The sequence below is a fragment of the Chrysemys picta genome, chromosome 17 (genome assembly GCF_011386835.1).
Source record: "Chrysemys picta bellii isolate R12L10 chromosome 17, ASM1138683v2, whole genome shotgun sequence".
Classification (NCBI taxonomy): Eukaryota; Metazoa; Chordata; order Testudines; family Emydidae; genus Chrysemys; species Chrysemys picta.
The window spans coordinates 24,816,616-24,838,575 of NC_088807.1; the positions used below are offsets into that span (position 1 = coordinate 24,816,616).

Sequence of the window (21,960 nt, forward strand, 5' to 3'; positions counted from 1 at the left end):
CTCAGAACCCTCCCCTGCCCCTGCCCTGCTCTAACCACCAGCCCAGGGCTGCCCAGAGGATTCAGGGGGCCTGGGGCAAAGCAATTTCGGTGGCCTCTTCCATAAAAAAACAAGTTGCAATACTATAGAATACTATATTCTTGTAGGGGCCCGGGGCCTGGGGCAAATTGCCCCACTTGTGCCCCCCCCCCTTTGGGCGGCCCTGCACCAGCCCCCACTCCCCTCCCAGAGCCAGGGATAAAACCGAAGGAAATGCCATGCCAAAAATGTTTGTTAAAAGACGACAATTGAGGTGGCCAAGCAAAGTCTGGGGGGGTTCAGAGACCCCAGGATTAATGGCAGCAGAAGCAGCACGCCTGGTAAATTCGCTCCAGGTGACCGCGGTCGCCTTCTCCTTCCCATCGACTCTGTGAGGCCACCGCCGCGGGTGGCACGGGATCCTCGCAAACCGCCGGGGGAATTGACATGGTAGAGTGGGGAAACTGAGGCAGAGCCGTGTCTTCTTCCCTCAGCGCACGCCTGCCAATTTCTGGGGCATTCTACAGACCCAGACCCCTTCCCTGCAGAGCCCTGGAGTCAGCCCCGGGGCACGGCCCACCCCGGGCGTGGCAGGAGGTGGGGAGCGGGTGCCAATCTCCCTCTGTGATGGAGTGGGGCCCAAAGGGGCAGAGTTAAGGGGATAGGCACTGGGGACCCATCCAGCCGGCCCCCCTGTCTGTCCGTCCCTGTTCCCGGCTGATCTGTCCCCCCTCCCCACGTCCCCGTCCGTATGTCTGTCCATCCGTCCCCGTGTCTCTCTGTCCCTCCCTGCGCCCTCAGGACTACAGCCCCCAGTAGGCCCCGCGCGGCCGGGCCGGACCATCCCGCCGGCGGGAGCGGGGGTGCCGCGGGCTCCGAGCCATGCGGATGCGGGCAGGGGGGCGGGCACCCCCCCCCGCCTGGGATGGTTCGGCCCCGCGCCCCCGCGCGGCGCGTGGTTCAGCCCGAGCCCGGAGGGTCCGTCAGCGGCGGGAGCGGCGCGAGGGGGAGAGAGAGAGAGAGAGGGGTGAGCGGGGGGGGGGGCGGGGCGCGGGGAGCACAAGGGGGCGGGGCTCTGGGGGTGCGGGGGGGGCTGGGTAAGGGGGGAGCAGGGGGGGCCCGGGGCAGGGGGGCCTGGGTAAGGGGGCGGGGCTCTGGGGGGCGCGGGGCGGGGTGGGTAAGGGGAGAAGGCTGGGGGAGCAGAGGGGGCACGGGGAAGGGGGGAGGGGGAACTGGGGGGCACGGGGGTGGGGGGCACAGGGAAGGGGCACGGGGAGGGGGGGCACGGAAGGGGGGAGGGGTAGCTTGGGGGAAGCAGGGGGGCCACAGGGGAGCTGGGGGCACGGGGGTGGGGAGGGGCTGGGGGGCACAGGGGAGGGGGAACTGGGGGGCATGGGGAGGGGTAGCTGGGGGCACGGGGGTGGGGGGCACAGGGAAAGGGGTGGGGGAACTGGCGGGCACGGGAGCTGGGGGGCACGTGGAAGGGGGAGGGGTAGCTGGGGGCACGGGGGTGGGGGTCACAGGGAAGGGGGTGGGGGAACTGGCGGGCACAGGAGTTGGGGGGGCTGGGGGGCATGTGGAAGGGGGAGGGGTAGCTGGGGGCACGGGGGTTGGGGGAACTGAGGGCACAGGGGAGGGATGGGGAGGAGCTGGGGGGCACAGGAGGGGAAGCTGGGGGGAAAGGGGAAGGTGTGGGGGGCACGGGTGGATGGCTAGGGGACCCTCAGAGATAGCCAGGGCGGGCTGTGGGGGGATGGACAGGGGTGCCCTTATGGGGGCGCCCCTTGGAGGCAGGTAGGGTGGGGAGTGGGCACCCTGGGGAGCAGAGGGTAGGGTGGGGGTAGGAGCGAAGGGACCCTTGCGGGGAGGATGTTGGGGAATGTAAGGAGGCAGGTGGGGGTCAGGAGGGGGGCTGGGGGGTGGTGACTGAGGTAGGACACTGGGAATTCACAGCCAGTGGGGCGAGGAGTATGGGGGGCACCACGGTGTGGCGGGGAGGAGGGAGATGGGGGCAGCATTGGGAGGAGTCGGGGGCACAGCTCTTGTGTGTGGTGGGGGGAGTGGGGCAAGGAGGGGGAATTCACTGCGTGACCCTGATGTTTTGTTATTAGGGGTGAGTGGGGACCCCCCTTTCTGTGCTGCTCCCCCCAAACTGTCTGGTTTGCTCCTCTCTGCCCAGAGAATCCTTTGTACCCCCATTGCATGGGGAGGGCTGCTTCGGCTGCCCCCCGAAATGTCTGATCCTTTGCTGAGAGTCAGCGACGCTCAACATATATCTAGCCCCCCACTCTTTGCCCCACGCTTCTGTGTAGTGTACTGGTTGGGGGCATGCTGGGAGCCAGGACTCCTGGGTTCTCTCCCTGGCTCTGGGAGGGGAGTGGGGGCTAGGGGTTAGAGCAGGGGGGCTGGGAGCCAGGACTCCTGCATCTTGGCTCTCCCACATGCTGCGTGTTCTTGTGCAAATAACTTCCCTTCTCCATGCCTCAGTTTCCCCACCTCAGTGCTCAGGGGAGACTTTCTCTCTGGCGGGGGAGTCCAGAGGGACCCGGGGTTGAAAGCTGTGTCAGCCTTTCCCTGCCGGTCATTGATTGTCACTTGTCCCCAAACTGGCTTTTTGTTGGCCTGGTTTGGGGCTGATTGGAGCGAAACGGCTTCATTCGATGTTGCGAACGATGCTTTGCATGTGCGGGTCCCATTTCTTTGTAACCCCCCCGCAGTCCGGTTTCCGATGGCTCCTCCCACTCGCTTGAGCTTAGAGATTCGGGGTACGAGTATGGTCCTTGAAGGAGGTTCCCTCGGTGAAGATGGGGTTTGAGCTGGCGGAGGTAGGAAGGGTTGAGTGTCCTGCCAAGCCAGTTATCACTGAGAGCCCTGCCCTATGTGTGGAGTTGTGTGTTTCGCTCCCAGATGCCATGCTTTCGACACTGGTGTGAGGGAACACGGGTGGGATGGTCATGGGGTGTGATTCTGGGATGCTCTGGGGCGATCTAGACAATTAGCCAAAGGGCCTTTGACGAAAACAACGAATTGGTTTCTTGCAGCCAACAAGAAAAGAAAAACAAACCAGAGCTGGGAAATTCCACATGCGAAAATTTAGTTGAGAGTCAAAAAAATCCACCTAGGGAAAGTCAGACTGAAACCTGGGTTAATGGGACCAAAGCCACAGTGACTGCTGGGAAATTGCACCAGCAAAACGTAGATTAGGTTTGTGATCGTTTGGGGTATGACCGAGCAGAGCCCTGTCAGGCCAGGCGCTGTGCAAGCCACTTGACTAAGATCAGGGCCCCGTTGTGGTGGGCACTGCCCAGACCCCAACCGAGATCAGGCCCTGTCATGCCGGGTGCTGCCCAGACCCCCACTGAGATCAGGCCCTGTCATGCCGGGTGCTGCCCAGACCCCCACTGAGATCAGGGCCCTGTCGCGCCAGGCGCTGTCCAGACCCCCACTGAGATCAGGCCCTGTCACGCCGGGTGCTGCCCAGACCCCCACTGAGATCAGGGCCCTGTCACGCCAGGCGCTGCCCAGACCCCCACTGAGATCAGGGCCCTGTTGTGCCAGGCACAGGAGATGTTAGCCAGTGGGACTCCCTGCCACTGCCTGTCATTGATGCCAAGAACCCGGCCACTCCCCATCAGCTCCCAGGGCAACGCAGTGGCCAGGAGGGCGAATCCAGGGGAATTGTCCAGCCTGTGCCATGCGTGAGATTGGACGGGCCCTGGGGGTGCGGCTCGAGCTGGATTCCCACCATCTCCCCCCATCCACCGAGGGCCCGGGGTTGGTCTCATCCAGGCTGCTGCGTTCTGGAAGTGATCGTGAGCCTCTCCCCTCAGGGATTAAAACCAACTTTAATTATTACTGGGGCTCTGAGCTAAAGTGGGGGGCAGATAACCCCTCCCCCTGCCCCGAGTAATTCCCCCTTCCTGTGTAGCTGGCCAGGGCTGGAGCCAGGACACCGGGCTAGATGGGCCCTTCTGATCCTGCGTGTGCACCTCTCCGGGCCCCATTGCACTACCCCAGAGTTTGAGGGCAGAAGGGGTTCCTAGACCACCCAGGCTGACCTCCCGGATAGGCCAGAGCAGGTCCGGGGGCTCTTCGCCCCCTTGGCCATTGCCCCCTCCCGAATTGGGCGCAGGGCTGCAGGATCGGTCCCAACGGGAGGGAAAAGAGTCCTGCTCCGGGAATGCCTCCCTGTCCCCCCTTGCCAGACCAGGGGCCCTGAGCTCCCCCCTGCTGGGGCTCTGTGCTCCCCAATCTTCCCCTCACTGTTAGTTCCCCTCCTTTCTGTCGGGGAGGGAAGTTAGAACAGGGGGCCTGGGTGCCAGGACTCCTGGGTTCTCTCCCTGAGTCTGCTATGGGGCTAAAAGCAGCCACGCTGCCGTTGCCACTGGGGCTCTGAGCCTCACCGCACACGCCAGGACCCAGTGGGCCAGGCTCCGCGCCGGTTTGAGCCGCGCCGCGCTAGCCTGCGTCATGGGAGCCGGGCTCTGAGGCTCCCGGACGTGGGGCTGGGTTTGCAGTGCGGCCGTAGCTTCCCAGCGCGTACAGCGAGCGCTGGCTGGCTGCGGCGAGCGACCCGCTTGCAATGGGGCAGGGGCCAGGCCGGGGAGCTGAGCGCGGGGAGCTGGGGCCTGTGCCCCTGGGGCGTGTGCAGGCGTGTGTGTGCAGGCGTGTACGGGGGCGGGCGTGTGCCTGTGGGCTCTGGATTTGCTTCATCCTGTGGGGCCCACTTTGTGTCCAAACTTAATGAATGTCCCCATGGTTATCTCGTGGGGGGTGAGGGCCACTGCACTGCCCCACACCTGCCCCTTCCCCCTCCTGCCCCCCAAACTTGCCCTGCCCCTTCCCCCTCCTGCCCCTTCCCTCTCCTGCCCTACCCCCCCTGCACTGTCCCACACCTGCCCCTTCCCACTCCTGCCCCCCAACCTTGCCCCATGCCCTGCCCCTTCCCCCTCCTGCCCTACCCCCCCTGCACTGCCCCACCCCCCTGCACTGCCCCACACCTGCCCCTTCCCCCTCCTGCCCCCCAACCCTGCCCCATGCCCTGCCCCTTCCCCTTCCCCCTCCTGCCCCTCCCCTCTCCTGTCCCCCAACCCTGCCCCACACCTGCCCCTGCCCCTTCCCTCTCCTCCCCTACCCCCCTGCACTGCCCACACCTGCCCCTCCTTCTCCTCTCCCACCTCTAGCCCTGCCCCTCCCCCACCCCGTGAGAGACCGGAGGGGGCGTGGCCGGGTTGTGCATTATTCATGAGGTGGGCGGGGCACCGTCCCATCCGGGTCCCGCCGGCTCCTCTCCCCACATCCGGGTGTCCGCGCCGGCAGGGGGCGTGTCCCGGGTCACGGGGCGGGCCGCCCTCCCTGGCAGCCAATGGGCGGGCGGCGTAAGCGTCGCGGGGCGCGTCGATCGGGCCGCGCGGCCAATGGGCGGCGGGGGGCGGGGCCTGGCGGGCGCCGCGAGCGGGGGGTTTTTGTTCCGGGCCCGGCAGCCGCCATCTTGTGAGAGGAGCCGAGCGGGGGAAGCGAGCGGGGCCGGGCCGGGCCAGCCTCATTGGTAACTGGGAGCCGGGAACCGGACCCCCCCTGGACCGGACCCCGACCGGACACCCCCCATAGACCGGACCCCCCCGGACCGGACACCCCCCATAGACCGGACCCCGGACCGGACCCGGGCCGGGCTCCCCTAGAACGGACCGGACACCCCCCCCAGACCGGACCCCGACCGGACCCTCCCCATAGACCGGGCCCCGACCGGACCGGGCTCCCAGGGGACCGGACCCCCCCCCATAGACCGGACCGGGCTCAATGGGACCCGCCCCTCCCCGGGCCGTAGCCCTCCCCTGACCAGTGTCCCCTTCCCCCTTGATTCCCCTGACCCATCCCCCCCCCCCGAACCTGACTGGGGTCCCACCCCCGGCCCCGGCTCCTCAGACCCGACCTGGGTCCCCCCAAACCCAACATCCCTGATCTGACAGGGCCCTGGGGGTCCCCCCCCCGAGGGAGGGATCTGGGAGGCCTGGTGCTGGGGGACTTGGGGGAACCCCTGTATTACTGCCCCCTCTGTGAGGTGCAGCTTTATGGTGTCCTCATGGGACCTTCGCCCAGCCCAGCCAACTACTCCACCCTATGGAGGGGACTGCCCCTCTTACCCCCCCCCCCTGCTCAGTGTGGGGCAGGGGTGCTTGGGAAGCAGAGCCCTGGCTCGTGGCCCTTCCCTGCTGAACTTGGGGCGGGGGGGCTGTGCTGCCTGTGGGACCATGCTGACCTTGGGCAGGGGAGCTGGGGCCAGGACTCCTGGGTTCTCTCCCCGGCTCTGGGAGGGGAGTGGGGGCTGGTGGTTAGAGCAGGGGGGGCTGGGAGCCAGGACTCCTGGGTTCTCTCCCCGGCTCTGGGAGGTGAGTGGGGTCTAGGGGTGAGAGCACTTCCCTCTGGGAGCTGGGGATAGGACCCAGGAGTCCTGGTTCCCAGCCCTGGGAGTGTTCATTTCAGCTGCGTATCTGGCTGGCCCAGCCCTGCTTTCCCAGCAGCACTTGGCCTGGGGGGGTCTCTGGGGACGGCAGTTTCTATAGGAGGAAACATGACTCCAGGTAGTGGCAGAGCCGCCCAGCGGTCTGAGGCCTCCTGCTCCCGTGCCCAGCGGGGGCTGTTCACCCCCCAACCCCATCTGCCATCCTGCCTGCCTTGGCTTGGAGGATTCTCCGTGACAGCCCCCGACTTCCCAGAGGAGAAGTCCTGGGGGATGCTGGACTAGCCCCTGGTGTGACTGGCAGCTCCCTGCCGTCTTGTGCCCTCTGAGCCTGCGGGCACCAGGGGGGTCACTGCATGGCTTGGTGTCGCTCATCTCGGCGCCTGGCGCGGCCACTGCCTGGCCTCTAACCCAGCCGAGAAGATGAGGCCCCTTCGCCCTTCTGGTGCCCGCGGGGGACAGGCTGGGATCCCGCCCTGTGCCCGAGGGCGCCGTTAGACGCGGGGGTCACAGCAAGAATGATTGTCGGGGGTGCCGGGGGGGGTTTAAAACCCTGTGGGCTGAGTCAGCCTTGCCTTCGTGGGGGGCGCACGAGACACTGGCTTCTCCTTCAGATTCATCCGCTCCCCTTCTGCTCGGTTTCCTCCGGCCTGACTGGCTGTGATCAGCCCGCGATCCGCCTGGTGGCTTTTTCTGGCCTTCAACGGCCTCTCAGCTCAGTGAGGGGACGCACGCGCCGCCGCTGAAAGGCGCTGGGTTATCGGCAGGGGCTGAGGCCTGGCGCGTCCCTCTCTGGAGTCCTGCTGGCACGCAGCCGCCGGTTCGGTACTCCGGCCCAGCTTTGAAACTGTCCCTTGGAGCAACCACGTCAGCGGACCGGCCCCCTGCCAGGTCCCGCTCTGCCCAGCTGAGCCAGACGCCTGGTCTGAGACGTGTCGCCTCTGCAGGGACCCAGTCACCCCCGCCGGGGTGTGCAGGGACACCCCCCCCCCCCCCCGCCTTTCCAAACTGAGCGGGGAAACGCCTTTAACCTGCCGCCATCCGCTCTGTGCCCGAACAATCCCAGTCTCCATCCCGCTGCCTGTCTCTCGTTCCTCTCTTCCGCTCTCAGCCAGTGCTCGCCCTGTGTCTCAGGGCAGGGTGTGTGTGTGGGGATCACTTAGGATCAACGCAAAAGGGAATTTGAACGCAGACCCAGTCCTAGGACAGTGCGGATGAGCGCGTGTTTTTCGGTTTTGGTTAATGTGTGGCTCGGGCACAGGGACGGGGCAGTTTTCTGTCCAGCCCAGTGTCCTGTCTATCACAATCCAATCTGCTGTGTAGACCTCCCCTGCCCCTCGGTTACGGGACAGCCTGCAGGTGGCCCCTTGGGGAAAACGAAGCCGATCTCGGGCCTCTGGCGGGGAGCCTATGGCCTGCTTGCCGTAGTTCGGATCCTGTCTGGGCCCCCGCCTCCGGGAATCCTCCCAGCCCTCGGGGTCCATCACATGCACCAAGGAGTGAGATAGTCACCGGGGTTGAAATGGAATGGGGCGCGCGGCGGGTTCGGGCAGCAACGGGAACAGGCTCTCTGCAGACTCAGGCGGTGTTGCTGTCACGACGCCGGCTTTTCTCCACTGTTGCGGCCGCTTTTCAAAAGGAAAGCGAGCCCTTGGAAACCGTTAAGAGGTGGTCTGCCCATCCTCCCCTGTGCTATTGCAGGATAATTCCAGATGAGCCTGTAGTCAGTCAAAACTGATGGGGAAGGTAAGGTGAGGTTTTTAATGGATGTACTTGGGGGAGATTGTTCTCAGCGGGCCCTGAAATGCGGCTGTCTCTGGGGCGGGGCGAGGCAGCCCCTGTGCTGCTCTGGTGAGCACTCTCCTGTCGGTACAAGCGAAGGTGTGAATTTAAGCCCTGGGTGTTGTTCATGCCGCTTGGGAAGGGGTTTCAGTTTAAACAGGAAAAAGCCGGGGTTATCCTGGGATAAAGCCGGTCCGACTTCCCTGGGGGATACGGGACTGAGCAGTTGGTGTGGCTGGGGTGTCCTCGTCCATCTCGCCGTGGGGCTCGTGGGATGTCCGTGCCGTTCCGTCCCAGGCGCTGGGGCTGGTGGGTTGTTTGAGTCCGCCTGGAATTTCCATGTTTCTCCGCCCTGGGCTGGCTCTGCCGCAGGGCTCGGACCGTTTAAAGTCGGCCGCCCGCCGATGACTTTCAAAGAGCTCTGGTCTTGGGTGTTGCGTGAAATTAGCAGGGGAGGCACCCCGGGGCCCCAGATTGGGGTTAGCTCAGCCCTCGGCGGCGATTGGGGTGGAGGTGGGGGGCGGTTAATTACCAGAGGATCAGTCATTAGGAGAGCCGTTCCCCAGCCAGCGATCTGAGAGATTTGGGGGACAATCAGCTCCCAGTGTGACACGGGGACTGAAAGCCTCTGGCGAGCTGTCCCTGTGCGGCGTTATGTATGGCTGTTCCACTGCTGCCCTGCCCCAGAGGTGGCTGCATGTCTGGGCCGGGCGTGCATCCTCTGAAGTGAACTCGTTCAGTCCGGTGGATCAGCCCGTCCCTACCTTGCACTGGCTCTGTTGGCCGGCTTGCCAGGGAGAGCGGGCTGGTGCAGGAGCGGGGTTGAGCTTGGCAGAAGGCGGATGAGGCTGGGGAAGCCCCTTCGGGGAGCCTAGGGATGCGTCTGGTGCTAGCAGAGGGGGCGGGAAACACCACTTGAATCCCGACACCTCCGATCCCCCTGCAGCTGTCTCTGCCCACGCGGACGGTGCCAGGCTGTGGGAGGGGAGGGGAGTGATCTGGGGTTTCCCTTCTCCCCCTGGGGTGCTGAGCAGGGACCTAGGCCCTGCCTGGGCTGGGAAATGAGTCACCGTCCCCGCTGAGTCACCGCAGGCCCTGCCCGACCCGGCCCCTGGCTCTGTAGAGAGGCTCCAGGAACCAGCACAGCCACTGCTGCGGCCACCTCTGGGTAGCAGCTGCCCAGTGCCCGGCCCTGCCTGCCGGGGAGAACGATCCCTGCCCAGCCCCCGCCCTGTGTAGGCTCTGCTCAGGTCTGCGGTAGCCGCGTGGTTCCCCCGGTGGCCCCCAGGGTTGAGTGTTGGGGGATGTGGGCTTTGCTCTGACCCTCCCGTCCCCCCCAGATGTCCAGCTCGCCGTTGTCCAAGAAGCGCCGCGTGTCTGGATCTGAGCCGAAGACGGGTTCGAACTGCTCCTCTGGCAACTCCGTACAGAGTGACCCGCGCGCAGCGCCCGCCAACGTGAGTCCGCGGGGCCCCCCCCTCCGCCCCTCCCCCCGAGATCCCTCGCAGCCGTGCCTGGGTGGTTCCTGACGTGCTGCTAACCCTGCAGTCGGGGGCTGCCCAGCAGGTCTCGGGTGGGTGGGGTCCTGCTAGCCTGGGACCAGAACCAATCCTGGCCTGCCCTGCCCCCAGGGGTCCCCCCCTGCAATGAGCCCCTTCTCCCCCAGATGGGACCCCCAGGGTATCCCCAGCCCCCCTGGCTCAGACTCAGGGCCCTCTCTCCAATTCAGGCCTGCCCCGGCAGCGAGCGCCACAGGTTGGGGGCATGTCCCGGCCACAGCGAGCTCCCCGCTGGGCCTCCCCCCCCCACCTCCCCTGCACAGGGCCCTGCTGACCTCTGACCCCTCTGCTCACAGGGCATGGCTAAGAATGGCAGTGACGTCGACATCGACGAGAGCCTGTACTCCAGGCAGCTGTAAGTACCAGCAGTGGGTGGGGCACCCCCAGAAACCCCCGCAGGGGCCCGTCTGCCCGCCCACCCCGGAACAAAGCCTGTTTCCCCTGTCTGGGAAACTGAGGCCGGGGGGCGCGGTGCTGGGTGGTGGGTCACGCGAGGTGTCCGTGGCGAAGACAGGACTGGGCCCAGGGGCCCTGCGCCGCGCCCGGCCTGACCGCGCCCTCCCCGCAGGGTACGTGCTGGGCCACGAGGCCATGAAGCGGCTGCAGAACGCCAGCGTCCTGGTGTCGGGGCTGCGGGGGCTGGGCGTGGAGATCGCCAAGAACATCATCCTGGGCGGCGTCAAGTCGGTCACCCTGCACGACACCGAGCCCGCCCAGTGGGCAGACCTGGCCTCCCAGGTAGGTGCCCGGCCGGCCTGTCCGAGCCCTTCCTCCCCTCCTGTGTCCCCTGGCCCCCCAGGGCTCCGTCCCCTCCCGTCTGTCTGTCCTGTCACGCCCCACCTCTCTCCCGGATCTCCCTCACCTCCCGCCCTTGCCCCCTAGTTCTACCTGCGGGAGGAGGACTTGGGGAAGAACCGGGCCGAGGTCTCCCAGCCGCGCCTGGCTGAGCTCAACTCCTACGTGCCTGTCAGCATCCACACCGGGGCCCTCACCGAGGACTTTCTGAGCCCGTTCCAGGTACCCGGACGCCTGGGTTCTCTCCCTGGTGCTGGGAGGGGAGTGGGGTCTGGTAGTTAGAACTGGGGAGACTGGGAGCCCGAACGCCTGGGTTCTCTCCCTGGCGCTGGAGGGGAGTGGGGTCTGGTGGTTAGAACTGGGGGGACTGGGAGCCAGGACGCCTGGGTTCTCTCCCTGGCGCTGGGAGGGGAGTGGGGTCTGGTGGTTAGAACGGGGGGAGGAGGAGGGGTTGGGGTGCAGGCCGGTGCTGAGTGAGGGCTGAGGGAGGTGCAGGCTGGAAGATGGGGGCGGGGGATACAGGCTGGCAGGGGCTGGAGCCGGGGGGTGGGATGGGGGTGCAAGCCGAGGGGGCTCTGGGTGGGGTTTGCACACAGGCTGGATGGGATGGGGGGGCGCAGAAGGGGCAGGAGAGGTGGTTAGGGACACTAGCTGGGGGTTGTCTGGTGGAGCGGAGGTGCTGGTTGGTGCTGGAGGGGGGACTGGGGGCGCAGGCCAGCACACTGGGGAGTGGGGTGTGGGCGGGTGCAGGTCGGCACTTGTGGGGCATGGGGGTGCATGGGTCAGCGCTGATGGGCTCTGTGTGCTAGGTGGGTGGGGGGCTGGCCCCGGGGGTGTGTGCTGGATGGCACTGACAGGCTCTGTGTGCCGGATGGGGGTTCTGGGGGCTGGTTCTGGGGGCGTGGGTCACCACTGATGGGCTCTGTCTGTGGGGTGGGCTGGGTGGGCGGCTCTGGTATTGGGAGGTTGGCACTGACAGGGTCCGTGTGCTGGGTGGGCGGCGCAGGCCGGGTGGGGGGCTCCGGGGGCCCGGGCCGGCACTGATGGGCTCCGGGTAGGGTGGGCGGCGCGGGCCGGGTGGGGGGCTCCGGGGGCCTGGCCCGGTACTGATGGGCTCTGGGTGGAGTGGGTGGCGCGGGCCGGGTGGGGGGGCTCCAGGGGCCTGGGCCGGCACTCATGGGCTCCGGGTGGGGTGGGCTGGGTGGGGGGCTCCGGGGGCCCGGCCCGGCACTGATGGGCTCCGGGTGGGGTGGGCCGGGTGGGGGGCTCCGGGGGCCCGGCCCGGCACTGATGGGCTCTGTTTGCGGCAGGTCGTGGTTCTCACCAACTCGCCTCTGGAGGAGCAGCTGCGGGTCGGGGGAATCTGCCACAGCAAGGGTATCAAGATGGTGGTAGCCGACACCAGGGGGCTCTTCGGGTGAGTGCCGGGCTGGGGGCCCCTCCCTTAGCCGCCTCGTCCCCTTCTCGCCGGCACTGGGGGGTGGGGGCGGAACTGAACCCTGGGCTGGGAGGGGCGCGCCAGCTGTCCTCAGGGAGATGGGGCTGGTGGGGGGCTGGAGCCCTGGGGACAACGCTGCCTGGGTGGGGAAGAGGTTGGAGCCTTGGGGGGGGGGCGGGGCCCTAGGGAAGAGGCTGGAGCCTTGGTTGGGGGGGGGGTTCTCGGGGCTGGTGGGGGGCTGGGTTGCCTGCCCCGTGCTCACCCCTCTCCCCACAGCCAGCTCTTCTGTGACTTCGGGGACGACATGGTTGTGACAGACACCAACGGGGAGCAGCCGCTCAGCGCCATGATCTCCATGATCACCAAGGTAATGCTGGCCCGGACGCCTGGGTTCTCTCCCTGGCTCTGGGAGGGGAGTGGGGCCTGGGTTCTGTTCCTGGCACTGCTGGGCTCACCCCTCTCCGCGTCGGCAGGGCTGCCCGGGGGAGGTGACCTGCCTGGACGAGGCTCGGCACGGCTTTGAGAGCGGGGACTTCGTCTCTTTCACGGAGGTGGATGGCATGAAGGAGCTCAACCACTGCCCCCCCATGGAGATCAAAGTGCTGGGTGAGATGCTGGGCACCCCCAGGGAGCAGGACGGGGGGGCTGGGGGGTGCTGTGCCGTGGGGGGCTGGGCAGGGGGCGCTCTCCCTGGGCAGGGCCAGGTGCTGTGGGGCACTGGGCAGGGCGCGCTCTCCCTGGGCAGTTGGGGCCAGGTACTGGGGGGTGCTGTGCCGTGGGGAGCTTAGCAGGGGGTGCTCTCCCTGCCCCATACACCCCACGTCGCTGACCCCTGCTCTCCCCCACAGGGCCTTACACCTTCAGTATCGGCGACACCAGCAGCTTCTCCGAGTACGTGCGGGGGGGCATCGTCTCCCAGGTCAAGATGCCCCAGAAGATCAGCTTTGTGAGTGGGGCCTGACCCGCATTCCTGGGGCGGCTGGGCAGCCCTGGGCCCTGGCTCTCCCCCCACGTGGGGGTGGGGACCTCGACTCCCGGGCTCGGGGGCCCAAGGGGGGGACGGCTGCTTCCTCAGCTCCTTCCTCACCTGCCGCCTCCAGCCCAGGGCCAAGGGGCAGCTCGGCAGCGGGGACAGTGTCCCCTGGCGAGGGCAGAGTGGGGGATTGCAGGGTCCTTTCTGCCCTGGGGATTTGGGCACCCCCCTTTCCCTGCAGAGGGGGAACCGTAGTCACTGGAATTGGGGGGAAGAGGGGTTCTCTGTTCTCTGGGTGCTGCCAAGCTTGTGTCTGTCATCAGTAGGGTTCAGAGTGAACATCATTCAGCTTCACGTGGGTCTGTGCGTGCTCAGGCTGTCGGTCTGTGAGCCAAGCCTGGGACCCCGGTTCCTTCCCCTGTCGGGGGTCAGGTTGGAGGGGGTGAGAGGATGGGGGATTGTGCCGCTGCCCCTCATCCCCACCCCGCTCCCCACAGAAGCCCCTGAGCGTGGCGCTGGCCGAGCCCGACTTCGTGGTGACCGACTTCGGGAAGTTCGAGCACCCGGCCCAACTGCACCTGGCCTTCCAGGCCCTGCACGACTTCCAGCACCAGCACCAGCGCCTGCCCCGGCCCCGCAGCGAGGTAGGGCCTGGCCTGTGGCGAGCCAGGGACGGACTGATGGGCGAGGGGGGTGTCTGTGTTGCCGCGCCGCGCCCCTCCCCCCCCCCCGTGTCCTGTTCCTGTGCGACCTGCCCACCCCCGCGTGTCCTCTCCCCGGCCCCTGGGGTGCTGCGTGACCTGCCCCCCCATCTGTGCCCCGTCTCTGCTGCCCTGGGGCGCTGTGTTACCGGATCCCCGACACCCCCCCCCCCCCCCCCCCCCCCGGGGTGCTGTGTGACCAGATCCCCGCTGTGCCCCCTCCCCCCCCCCCGCCCCCCCCCGGACACTGTGTGACCGGATCCTCTCCCTCCCCCCCCGGACACTGTGTGACCGGATCTCCCTCCCCCCCCGGGCGCTGTGTGACCGGATCCCCGCCCCCTGGGGCGCTGCTGACCCCTCTCCCCGGCAGGCGGACGCGGCCGAGGTGCTGGCGCTGACCCAGGCGGTGAACGAACGGGCCCCCCCGGCACTGAAGCAGGAGAAGCTGAACGAGGGGCTGATCAAGGAGCTGGCGTACCAGGCCGCCGGGGACCTGGCCCCTGTCAACGCCTTCATCGGGGGGCTGGCTGCCCAGGAGGTCATGAAGGTAGCGCCAGGACGCCTGGGTCCCATCCCCGGAGCGGGGAGGGGAGTGGGGTGGGGTGCACGGGCTGGGAGCCAGGATTCTGGGGTTCTATCCCCGGCTCTGGGAAGGGAGTGGGCTCGGGATGGGGGGTGGGGGGGCTGGGAACTAGGACTCTGGGGTTCTATGCCTGGCTCTGGGAAGGGAGTGGGCTCGGGGGGGGGGGGGGGGGTTGGGAACTAGGACTCTGGGGTTCTATGCCTGGCTCTGGGAAGGGAGTGGGGTCGGATGGCTAGAGCGGGGAGTGGGGCTGGAAATCTCTCAGGCTCCTGAGTTGGGGGCTGGGCCCCACTGTCGAGCGCTGCTGGGGATCTGCATCCTCCGGGGCCAGGGATCCCCGTCGGGGGGTCCGTGGTGCGTGGGGGGGGATGGCCAGTGTGCCCCTGTCCTGACGCTCCCCCTCTGCCCCAGGCCTGCTCCGGGAAGTTCATGCCCATCACACAGTGGCTTTACTTCGACGCACTGGAGTGTCTGCCCGAGGACAGCAAGGAGGCGCTGACGGAGGAGCAGTGCCGCCCGGTGAGTGACCGCAGGAGGTGGGGCTGGGATAGTGGGGGGGCTGTGGGTTGGGATGGGGTAGCAGCGAGTCGGGATTGGGGGGCGGCACCGGCGAAGCTGCGGGGAGCCCGGCACTGGGGTAGCAGCGGGTCGGGATTGGGGGGCTCTGGCGGAGCTGCAGGGAGCCCGGCACTGGGGTAGCCGCGGGTTGGGATTGGGGGGCACCGGCGGAGCTGCAGGGAGCCCGGCCCTGGGGTAGCAGCGGGTCGGGATTGGGGGGCACTGGCGGAGCTGCGGGGAGCCCGGCACTGGGGTAGCAGCGGGTCGGGATTGGGGGGCTCTGGCGGAGCTGCAGGGAGCCCGGCACTGGGGTAGCCGCGGGTTGGGATTGGGGGGCACCGGCGGAGCTGCAGGGAGCCCGGCACTGGGGTAGCAGCGGGTCGGGATTGGGGGGCACCGGCGGAGCTGCGGGGAGCCCGGCACTGGGGTAGCAGCGGGTCGGGATTGGGGGGCGCCGGCGGAGCTGCGGGGAGCCCGGCACTGGGGTAGCAGTGGGTTGGGATTGGGGGGCACTGGCGGAGCTGCGCGGAGCCCGGCACTGGGGTAGCAGTGGGTTGGGATTGGGGGGCGGCACCGGCGAAGCTGCGGGGAGCCCGGCACTGGGGTAGCAGTGGGTTGGGATTGGGGGGCACCGGCGGAGCTGTGGGGAGCCCGGCACTGGGGTAGCTGCGGGTCGGGATTGGGGGGCGCCGGCGGAGCTGTGGGGAGCCCAGCACTGGGGTAGCTGCGGGTCGGGATTGGGGGGCACCGGCGGAGCTGTGGGGAGCCCGGCACTGGGGTAGCTGCGGGTCGGGATTGGGGGGCGCCGGCAGAGCTGCGGGGAGCCCGGCACTGGGGTAGCTATGGGTCGGGATTGGGGGGCACTGGCGGAGCTGCAGGGAGCGCGGCACTGGGGTAGCCGCGGGTCGGGATTGGGGGGCGGCACCGGCGGAGCTGCGGTGACTTTCTCTCCCCTCTCCCCAGAGGAACAGCCGTTACGATGGGCAGATCGCCGTGTTCGGGGCCGACCTGCAGGCCAAGCTGGGGCAGCAGAAGTATTTTCTGGTGAGCGCGGTCGGGTTCCCCCTGGACTCCCTGGGCCCTGAGGGGTCCCCCCATTACCGCGGGGTCCGGAGCGCCCAGACCTCGGCCCCACAGCAAAGCCCCTCGGTGCGAGGGGCTCAAAGGGGTGAACGCTGCCCCCGGGGGGACGAGCCGGAGCGGCTGGGCGGCCGCAGTCTGACCGCAGCTCCTTGGAGGCAAACGCCCGGGGGGAGAAACCCAGCTGCTGGCCCTGGGGCCGATGCTCCGTGCTGGGGGGCCCGGCCCTCGGCGTGTGCCGCCGGGCGCTGAGTTTGGACCCCGGTGCGGCCGGCCTTCCCCTGGCGCTGACCCCTCCCCCACATCTCGCCCCCTCCCCAGGTGGGCGCCGGCGCCATCGGCTGCGAGCTGCTGAAGAACTTCGCCCTGCTGGGGCTGGCGTGCGGGGACGGCGGGGAGGTGACCGTGACCGACATGGACACCATCGAGAAATCCAACCTCAACCGCCAGTTCCTCTTCCGGCCCTGGGACGTCACGGTGCGCTGGGGGGGCTGGGGAGCGGGATCTGCGAGTGGGGGGGGCTGGGAGCCAGGACGCCTGGTTTCTCTCCCTGGCTCTGGGAGGGGATGCTGGGAGGCAGGACGCCTGGGTTCCATTCGTATCTCAGGCTACTAACTCTGGGTCCCCCCCTCCCCCAGAAAATGAAGTCTGACACCGCAGCGGCCGCGGTGCGGCAGATGAACCCCAACATCCACATCACGAGCCACCAGGACCGCGTGGGGCCCGACACGGAGCGCGTCTACGACGACGACTTCTTCGAGGGCCTGGACGGCGTGGCCAACGCGCTGGACAACGTGGACGCCAGTGAGTGACGCGCGGGTGGGGCCGTCCCCCAGCCGCATCTCAGCACCATGCCAGCCATCCTTGTGTGCTGTTATATGTGGCTGTTCCCCAGCTGCCCCGCCCCAGAGATGGCCGCATCTCAGCGCCGGGCGAGCCGTCCTGGCCCCCCATTGCTGTGGTCCTAGGGCCTCCTGCCCTGTCATGCTGGTGCTAACCCTGTGCGCCTGCCCCCCAGGGATGTACATGGACCGCCGGTGCGTCTATTACCGAAAGCCCCTGCTGGAGTCCGGCACGCTGGGCACCAAGGGCAACGTCCAGGTGGTGATCCCCTTCCTGACGGAGTCGTACAGCTCCAGCCAGGACCCGCCCGAGAAATCCATCCCCATCTGCACCCTCAAGAACTTCCCCAACGCCATTGAGCACACGCTGCAGGTGAGCGCCCGGACGCCGGGGTTCCCTCCTTGCGGGGCCGGGAGCCAGGACGCCTGGCTTCTGCCTCGCTGCTTGGGCGGGGAGTGGGGTCTGATGGGTCAGAGCCTGGGGGCTCGGAGCCAGAACGCCTGGGTTCTTTCCCTGGCTCTGGGAGGGGAGTGGGGGCTAGTGGTTAGAGCAGGGGGGGCTGGGAGCCAGGACTCCTGGGTTCTCTCCCCGGCTCGGGGGCTGGTGTCTAATTCATCTGACTTCCCTGGGTGCCGCCCTATGGCCTGGGGGGTGCCCCCACCCCGGTGACTCTGCTCTGTCCCGCAGTGGGCCCGGGACGAGTTCGAAGGCCTCTTCAAGCAGCCGGCGGAGAGCGTCAACCAGTACATCTCGTGAGTGGCGGGGGGGAGGGGGGCGCGGCCCCCTGGGGGCGGGAGGGTCTGGGGGGCTGCCCCCTCTGAGCCGTGTGTGTCCCCCCAGAGACCCCAAGTTCATGGAGCGCACGCTCAAGCTGCCGGGCACGCAGCCCCTGGAGGTGCTGGAGGCCGTCAACAAGAGCCTGGTGAGCGACCGGCCCCGGAGCTGGGCCGACTGCGTGGGCTGGGCCTGCCGCCACTGGCACTGCCAGTACAGCAACAACATCCGTCAGCTGCTGCACAACTTCCCGCCCCACCAGGTGAGCCCCCCGCCCGCCCCTCTGGGCCCCCCCCAGAGCCAGCAGCCCCTCCGGGCCCCGGCTCTCACCCCGTCCCTTCTGGTGTCTTGCAGAAGACCAACTCCGGCACCCTGTTCTGGTCAGGGCCCAAGAGATGTCCCCACCCCCTCACCTTCGACGACAGCAACGTGAGTATGGGGGGTGTCATTAGGGGTCAGGGTTAACACCCGTCCTCCCTCCCTTCCCCCGCCCCCAGCACATGGATTACCAGGTTAGGAGTCAGGGTTAAAACTGTCCCCCCCCACAGCCCCCCACATGGATTACAGGGTGAGGGTGCGTGAGAGATCGTTAGGGGTCAGGGTTAATGCCCATCTGTCCGCCACACTTCTGTGCATGGATTACAGGGGGGTGTTGTCGATAGGGCTCAGGGTAAACGCCCCCCTGCACACGGATTACAGGGGGTGGGTCTTCATTAGGGCTCAGGGTTAACACCCGTTTTTCTCCCCCCCTCCCCAGCCCCTGCACATGGATTACATCGTGGCGGCGGCGAATCTCTTTGCCCAGACCTACGGCATCACGGGCACGCGGGACGTGGGCGCCGTGGCCGAGCTGCTGCACCAGGTGCAGGTGCCCGAGTTCACGCCCAAGTCCGGCGTGCGAATCCACATCTCGGACCAGGAGCTGCAGAACGCCAACGCCTCCGTCGGTACGGCGTGGGGGGGCCGTCCCGGTGCGCCCTCGGGCACCGCGACTCGGGGGTGGGGGGTCTGCTGCCTTTAGGGCTGGCCCCTGGCGTGGAGCCCGGGGCCCCTTGTGGTCGCGGGTGTCCTTGCCAGGTGTTCATGGGCTCTGCTCTGCCCCCAGACGATAGCCGGCTGGAGGAGCTGAAATCCAGCCTGCCCAACCCGGAGGACCTGCAGAGCTTCCGCATGTACCCCATCGACTTCGAGAAGGTGAGCCGGGAGGGGCCGGGCCCTGGGAGCCCGTGCCAGGATTGGGGGGGGTGCAGGCCGGGCCCTGGGAGCGAGCGCTGGCCATGTGTGGTGTTATCTGCATCTGTTCCCTGGCTGCCACCCAGAGGTGGCTGCATCCCACCACTGGGCAAGCCATCCCTGTGCGATGTTATATGCGGCAGTTCCCCGGCTGCCCCACCCCAGAGGTGGCAGCTTTTCCCTCTGACCCTCTCTCTGGTTCAGGACGACGACGCTAATTTCCACATGGATTTCATCGTGGCGGCGTCAAACCTGCGGGCTGAGAACTACGACATCCCACCCGCCGACCGGCACAAGGTGGGCAGTGGCCTCGGCTGGTTCGGGGGAGGCAGGGGGTTCGCTGCGGCGCTCTGCCTCCCCTCCCGCCCAACGCTGACGTCTCTGCCCCTCCCCAGAGCAAGCTGATCGCTGGGAAGATCATCCCAGCCATTGCCACGACGACGGCAGCGGTGGTGGGGCTGGTGTGTCTGGAGCTGTACAAAGTGGTGCAGGGCCACAAGCGGCTGGAGTCCTACAAGAACGGCTTCCTCAACCTGGCCCTGCCTTTCTTCGGCTTCTCCGAACCCATTGCCTGCCCCCGCAATAAGGTGGGTCTGCAGTGTGCCCCCCCCCTCCCCGGGGGCCCCTGCTCCTGCCCCCTGACCTGCCGCCCCCCAGGCCCCAGCCCGTATCCTCTGCCCCCTCAGAACAAGGTGGGGGCTGTGGTGTGCACCCCAGGGACCCCGGCCCCTCCACCCTGCCCCCCGAAGTGCCGCCCCCCAGGCCCCAGCCCGTATCCTCTGCCTCCTCAGAACAAGGTGGGTCCCCCCAACCTGTGCCCTGTCCTGTGCTCTCCCCCCGACTTACGACAAGTGGATACGGAAGGGTCTGGTTTGGGCTGGGCTGGGGGTTCCCCCCCCTCTCGGCATCTCTGACCCGTTCTCCCCCTGCCCCCAGTACTACGACATTGAGTGGACGCTGTGGGACCGGTTCGAGGTGCAGGGGGTGCAGCCCAGCGGGGAGGAGATGACGCTGCGCCAGTTCCTGGCCTATTTCAAGGTGAAACCTGGGTGGGGGTGTCAGAGCGCGTGGGGGGGTGTCTGGGAATTGTCTGATTCCCCCCCGCCCTGCAGAGTGAGCTCCGGCTGGAGATCATCATGCTAAGGGGGTGGGGGGCGGAATCAGGGTTTCTGACCCCCCCCCCATGGTGGGGGAGGCAGGGGGCTGGTTGGGGGGATGGGGAGCTGATGGAGGTGGGGGGAGGCAGGGGGGATCTGGGTGCTGTCTGACCCCACGTCCCATCTCCATGCTGACCCTCCCCCTCCCCCCCCCCGTCCCGTCCGACCCTGCAGAGCGAGCACCAGCTGGAGCTCACCATGCTGGGGGGCAGTGGGGGGGGGGGCAGGGAGTTGATGGAGGGGGTTTGGGGGGGATCTGGGGGGGGTCATCAGACAGCACCGGCTGGAGCTCACCATGCTGGGGGGCAGTGTGTGTGTGGGGGGGGGGTTGGAGCTGATGGAGGGGTATTGGGGGGGATCTGGGTGCTGTCTGATGACCCCCCCCACCCACCCCCCGCAGAGCGAGCTCTGGCTGGAGATCATCATGCTGGGGGGTAGTGGGGAGGCAGGGAGTTGATGGAGGGGGTTTGGGGGGGATCTGGGCGCTGTCTGACGACCCCCCCCCCCCCCCCCCCCGCAGAGCGAGCACCGGCTGGAGATCACCATGCTGTCGCAGGGCGTCTCCATGCTCTACTCCTTCTTCATGCCGCCCACCAAGCTGCGTGAGCGCCACGACCAGCCGTACGTACCCGGGGTGCCCCGGGGGGGGGGTGCCCGCTCCCTGGGCGCTTGGGCCCATTGTCAGCCACCCTGGGGGGGTGGGGCAGGGTCCCCCTCCCTCTGGGGCAATTGGGGGCCGGGTTTACCTGGTTTGGGGGCTCTCCCTGGTGTCTGGGGGGATCGGGGTGGGGGAGTCCCCGCTCCAGGGGCTATCCTGGTCCCGGGGGTCTGCCCATTGGCTGCAGGTCGGGGGGGGTCCCCACCAGCTCCACCCTGACTATGCCCCGCCCCCAGGATGACGGAGATCGTGACCAAGGTGTCGAAGAAGAAGATCGGGCGGCACGTCAAGGCCCTGGTCTTCGAGCTCTGCTGCAATGATGACAGCGAGTGCGACATCGAGGTGCCCTACGTCCGCTACACCATCCGCTAGGGGCGGGGCCTCCCCACGCCCCGCCCCCTGGGCTCACGGGGCGGGGCCTCCCCACATCCGCCCCCCACGGTTAAAGTGATGCAAAACATGGACAAAAGGGCCTCCCCCCAGGAATTGGTCTGAGGTTTGGGGCTGGGGAGGGGGGGGGGTCCTGCCCCCCTTCCCCGCTGGGAACCCCCCCATGATCCCGTTCATGTTCTTGAGGCGCTTTAACCCCGCCCCCTTACTGTTAGTCGTGTTGTCTTGACTCCGCCCCTGCACCCCCTCCCCCCACACACTCACTTGCTCACCGATGGGGGATGGGGTGTCTGTTGCCCTGCGGTGCCGGTTCTGTATGGGGGGGGCACGGCAGCGGGGGAGCCTACCCCCTGCTGCTGGAGCCGGTGTCCGTCTGCTGCTTGCCCGGCCAGCGGTGGTGGCTGGGGGGGGGGGGTTAGTGCAGAACTGGTGAGAGGAATTACTGAATAAATAGACGTTTGCAAAACCTGCCGGCGCCCCTACGTCTGGTCATTGGTGGGACGTGGCGGGGGGGGGGAATCATTGCCCCATGGCATGCGGCGGCTGCCCCCCTAAAACAGGAGGCCAGGCCCTAGGTGCTGCGTGGGGGGCAAATGGGCCCAAGGGAGGGGGTCAGGGGAGGGTGCTCCCTAGCCTCCCCCTGCAGGGGTAGCCCACATCACAGCTCTGTTCCCAGGGTGGGCAACAGTCTGACAGGGGCCAGCCTCTTTCTCCAGGTGGTTTATCTCCAGGGGGCCCTTGGGAGCTGGTCGATCCCTCTGTGCTGCCCAGCCTGGTTGGGCGCTCTCCTGTGGGGCAGCTGACACCCCCCCTGCCTGCCCACATCCTGCCTGGGCCCACCTATGGCCCTCGCCTGTCCTGCTGCTAGAGTGGGATGGTGGCCTGAGCTTCTGTCTCCCACCCCTCGGCCCTGCCCTCTCCCTCCGCTGCTGTGAGGAATCATGTGGCAATGAGTTCC

General features: G+C 67.7%; 1 protein-coding gene across 1 annotated transcript; it reads left to right on the forward strand.

The window, feature by feature from the left end:
- The first annotated feature begins 891 nt into the window (after nt 1–891).
- Nucleotides 892–21,472, forward strand: UBA1 (ubiquitin like modifier activating enzyme 1). The gene is made up of 26 exons (XM_065571136.1): nt 892–1,045; nt 9,601–9,717; nt 10,116–10,174; nt 10,389–10,557; nt 10,702–10,836; nt 11,925–12,031; nt 12,329–12,419; nt 12,526–12,658; nt 12,901–12,998; nt 13,523–13,669; nt 14,097–14,273; nt 14,721–14,828; nt 15,831–15,911; nt 16,269–16,424; nt 16,586–16,751; nt 16,966–17,162; nt 17,478–17,542; nt 17,631–17,826; nt 17,919–17,993; nt 18,322–18,511; nt 18,670–18,758; nt 19,002–19,094; nt 19,193–19,384; nt 19,734–19,835; nt 20,475–20,575; nt 20,849–21,472. The coding sequence occupies exons 1-26, from the start codon at nt 944–946 to the stop codon at nt 20,982–20,984; spliced, it is 3,282 nt and encodes a 1,093-aa protein (XP_065427208.1). The 5' UTR covers nt 892–943; the 3' UTR covers nt 20,985–21,472.
- Nucleotides 21,473–21,960: the final 488 nt, after the last annotated feature.

Coding starts and splice junctions, on each gene's coding strand:
- UBA1 (XM_065571136.1), top strand. CDS start 944: ATGGTTCGGCCCCGCGCCCCCGCGCGGCGCGTGGTTCAGCCCGAGCCC. Junction 9,718..10,115: donor CGCGCGCAGCGCCCGCCAAC/GTGAGTCCGCGG, acceptor CTCTGCTCACAG/GGCATGGCTAAGAATGGCAG. Junction 16,425..16,585: donor TCCGGCCCTGGGACGTCACG/GTGCGCTGGGGG, acceptor CCCCTCCCCCAG/AAAATGAAGTCTGACACCGC.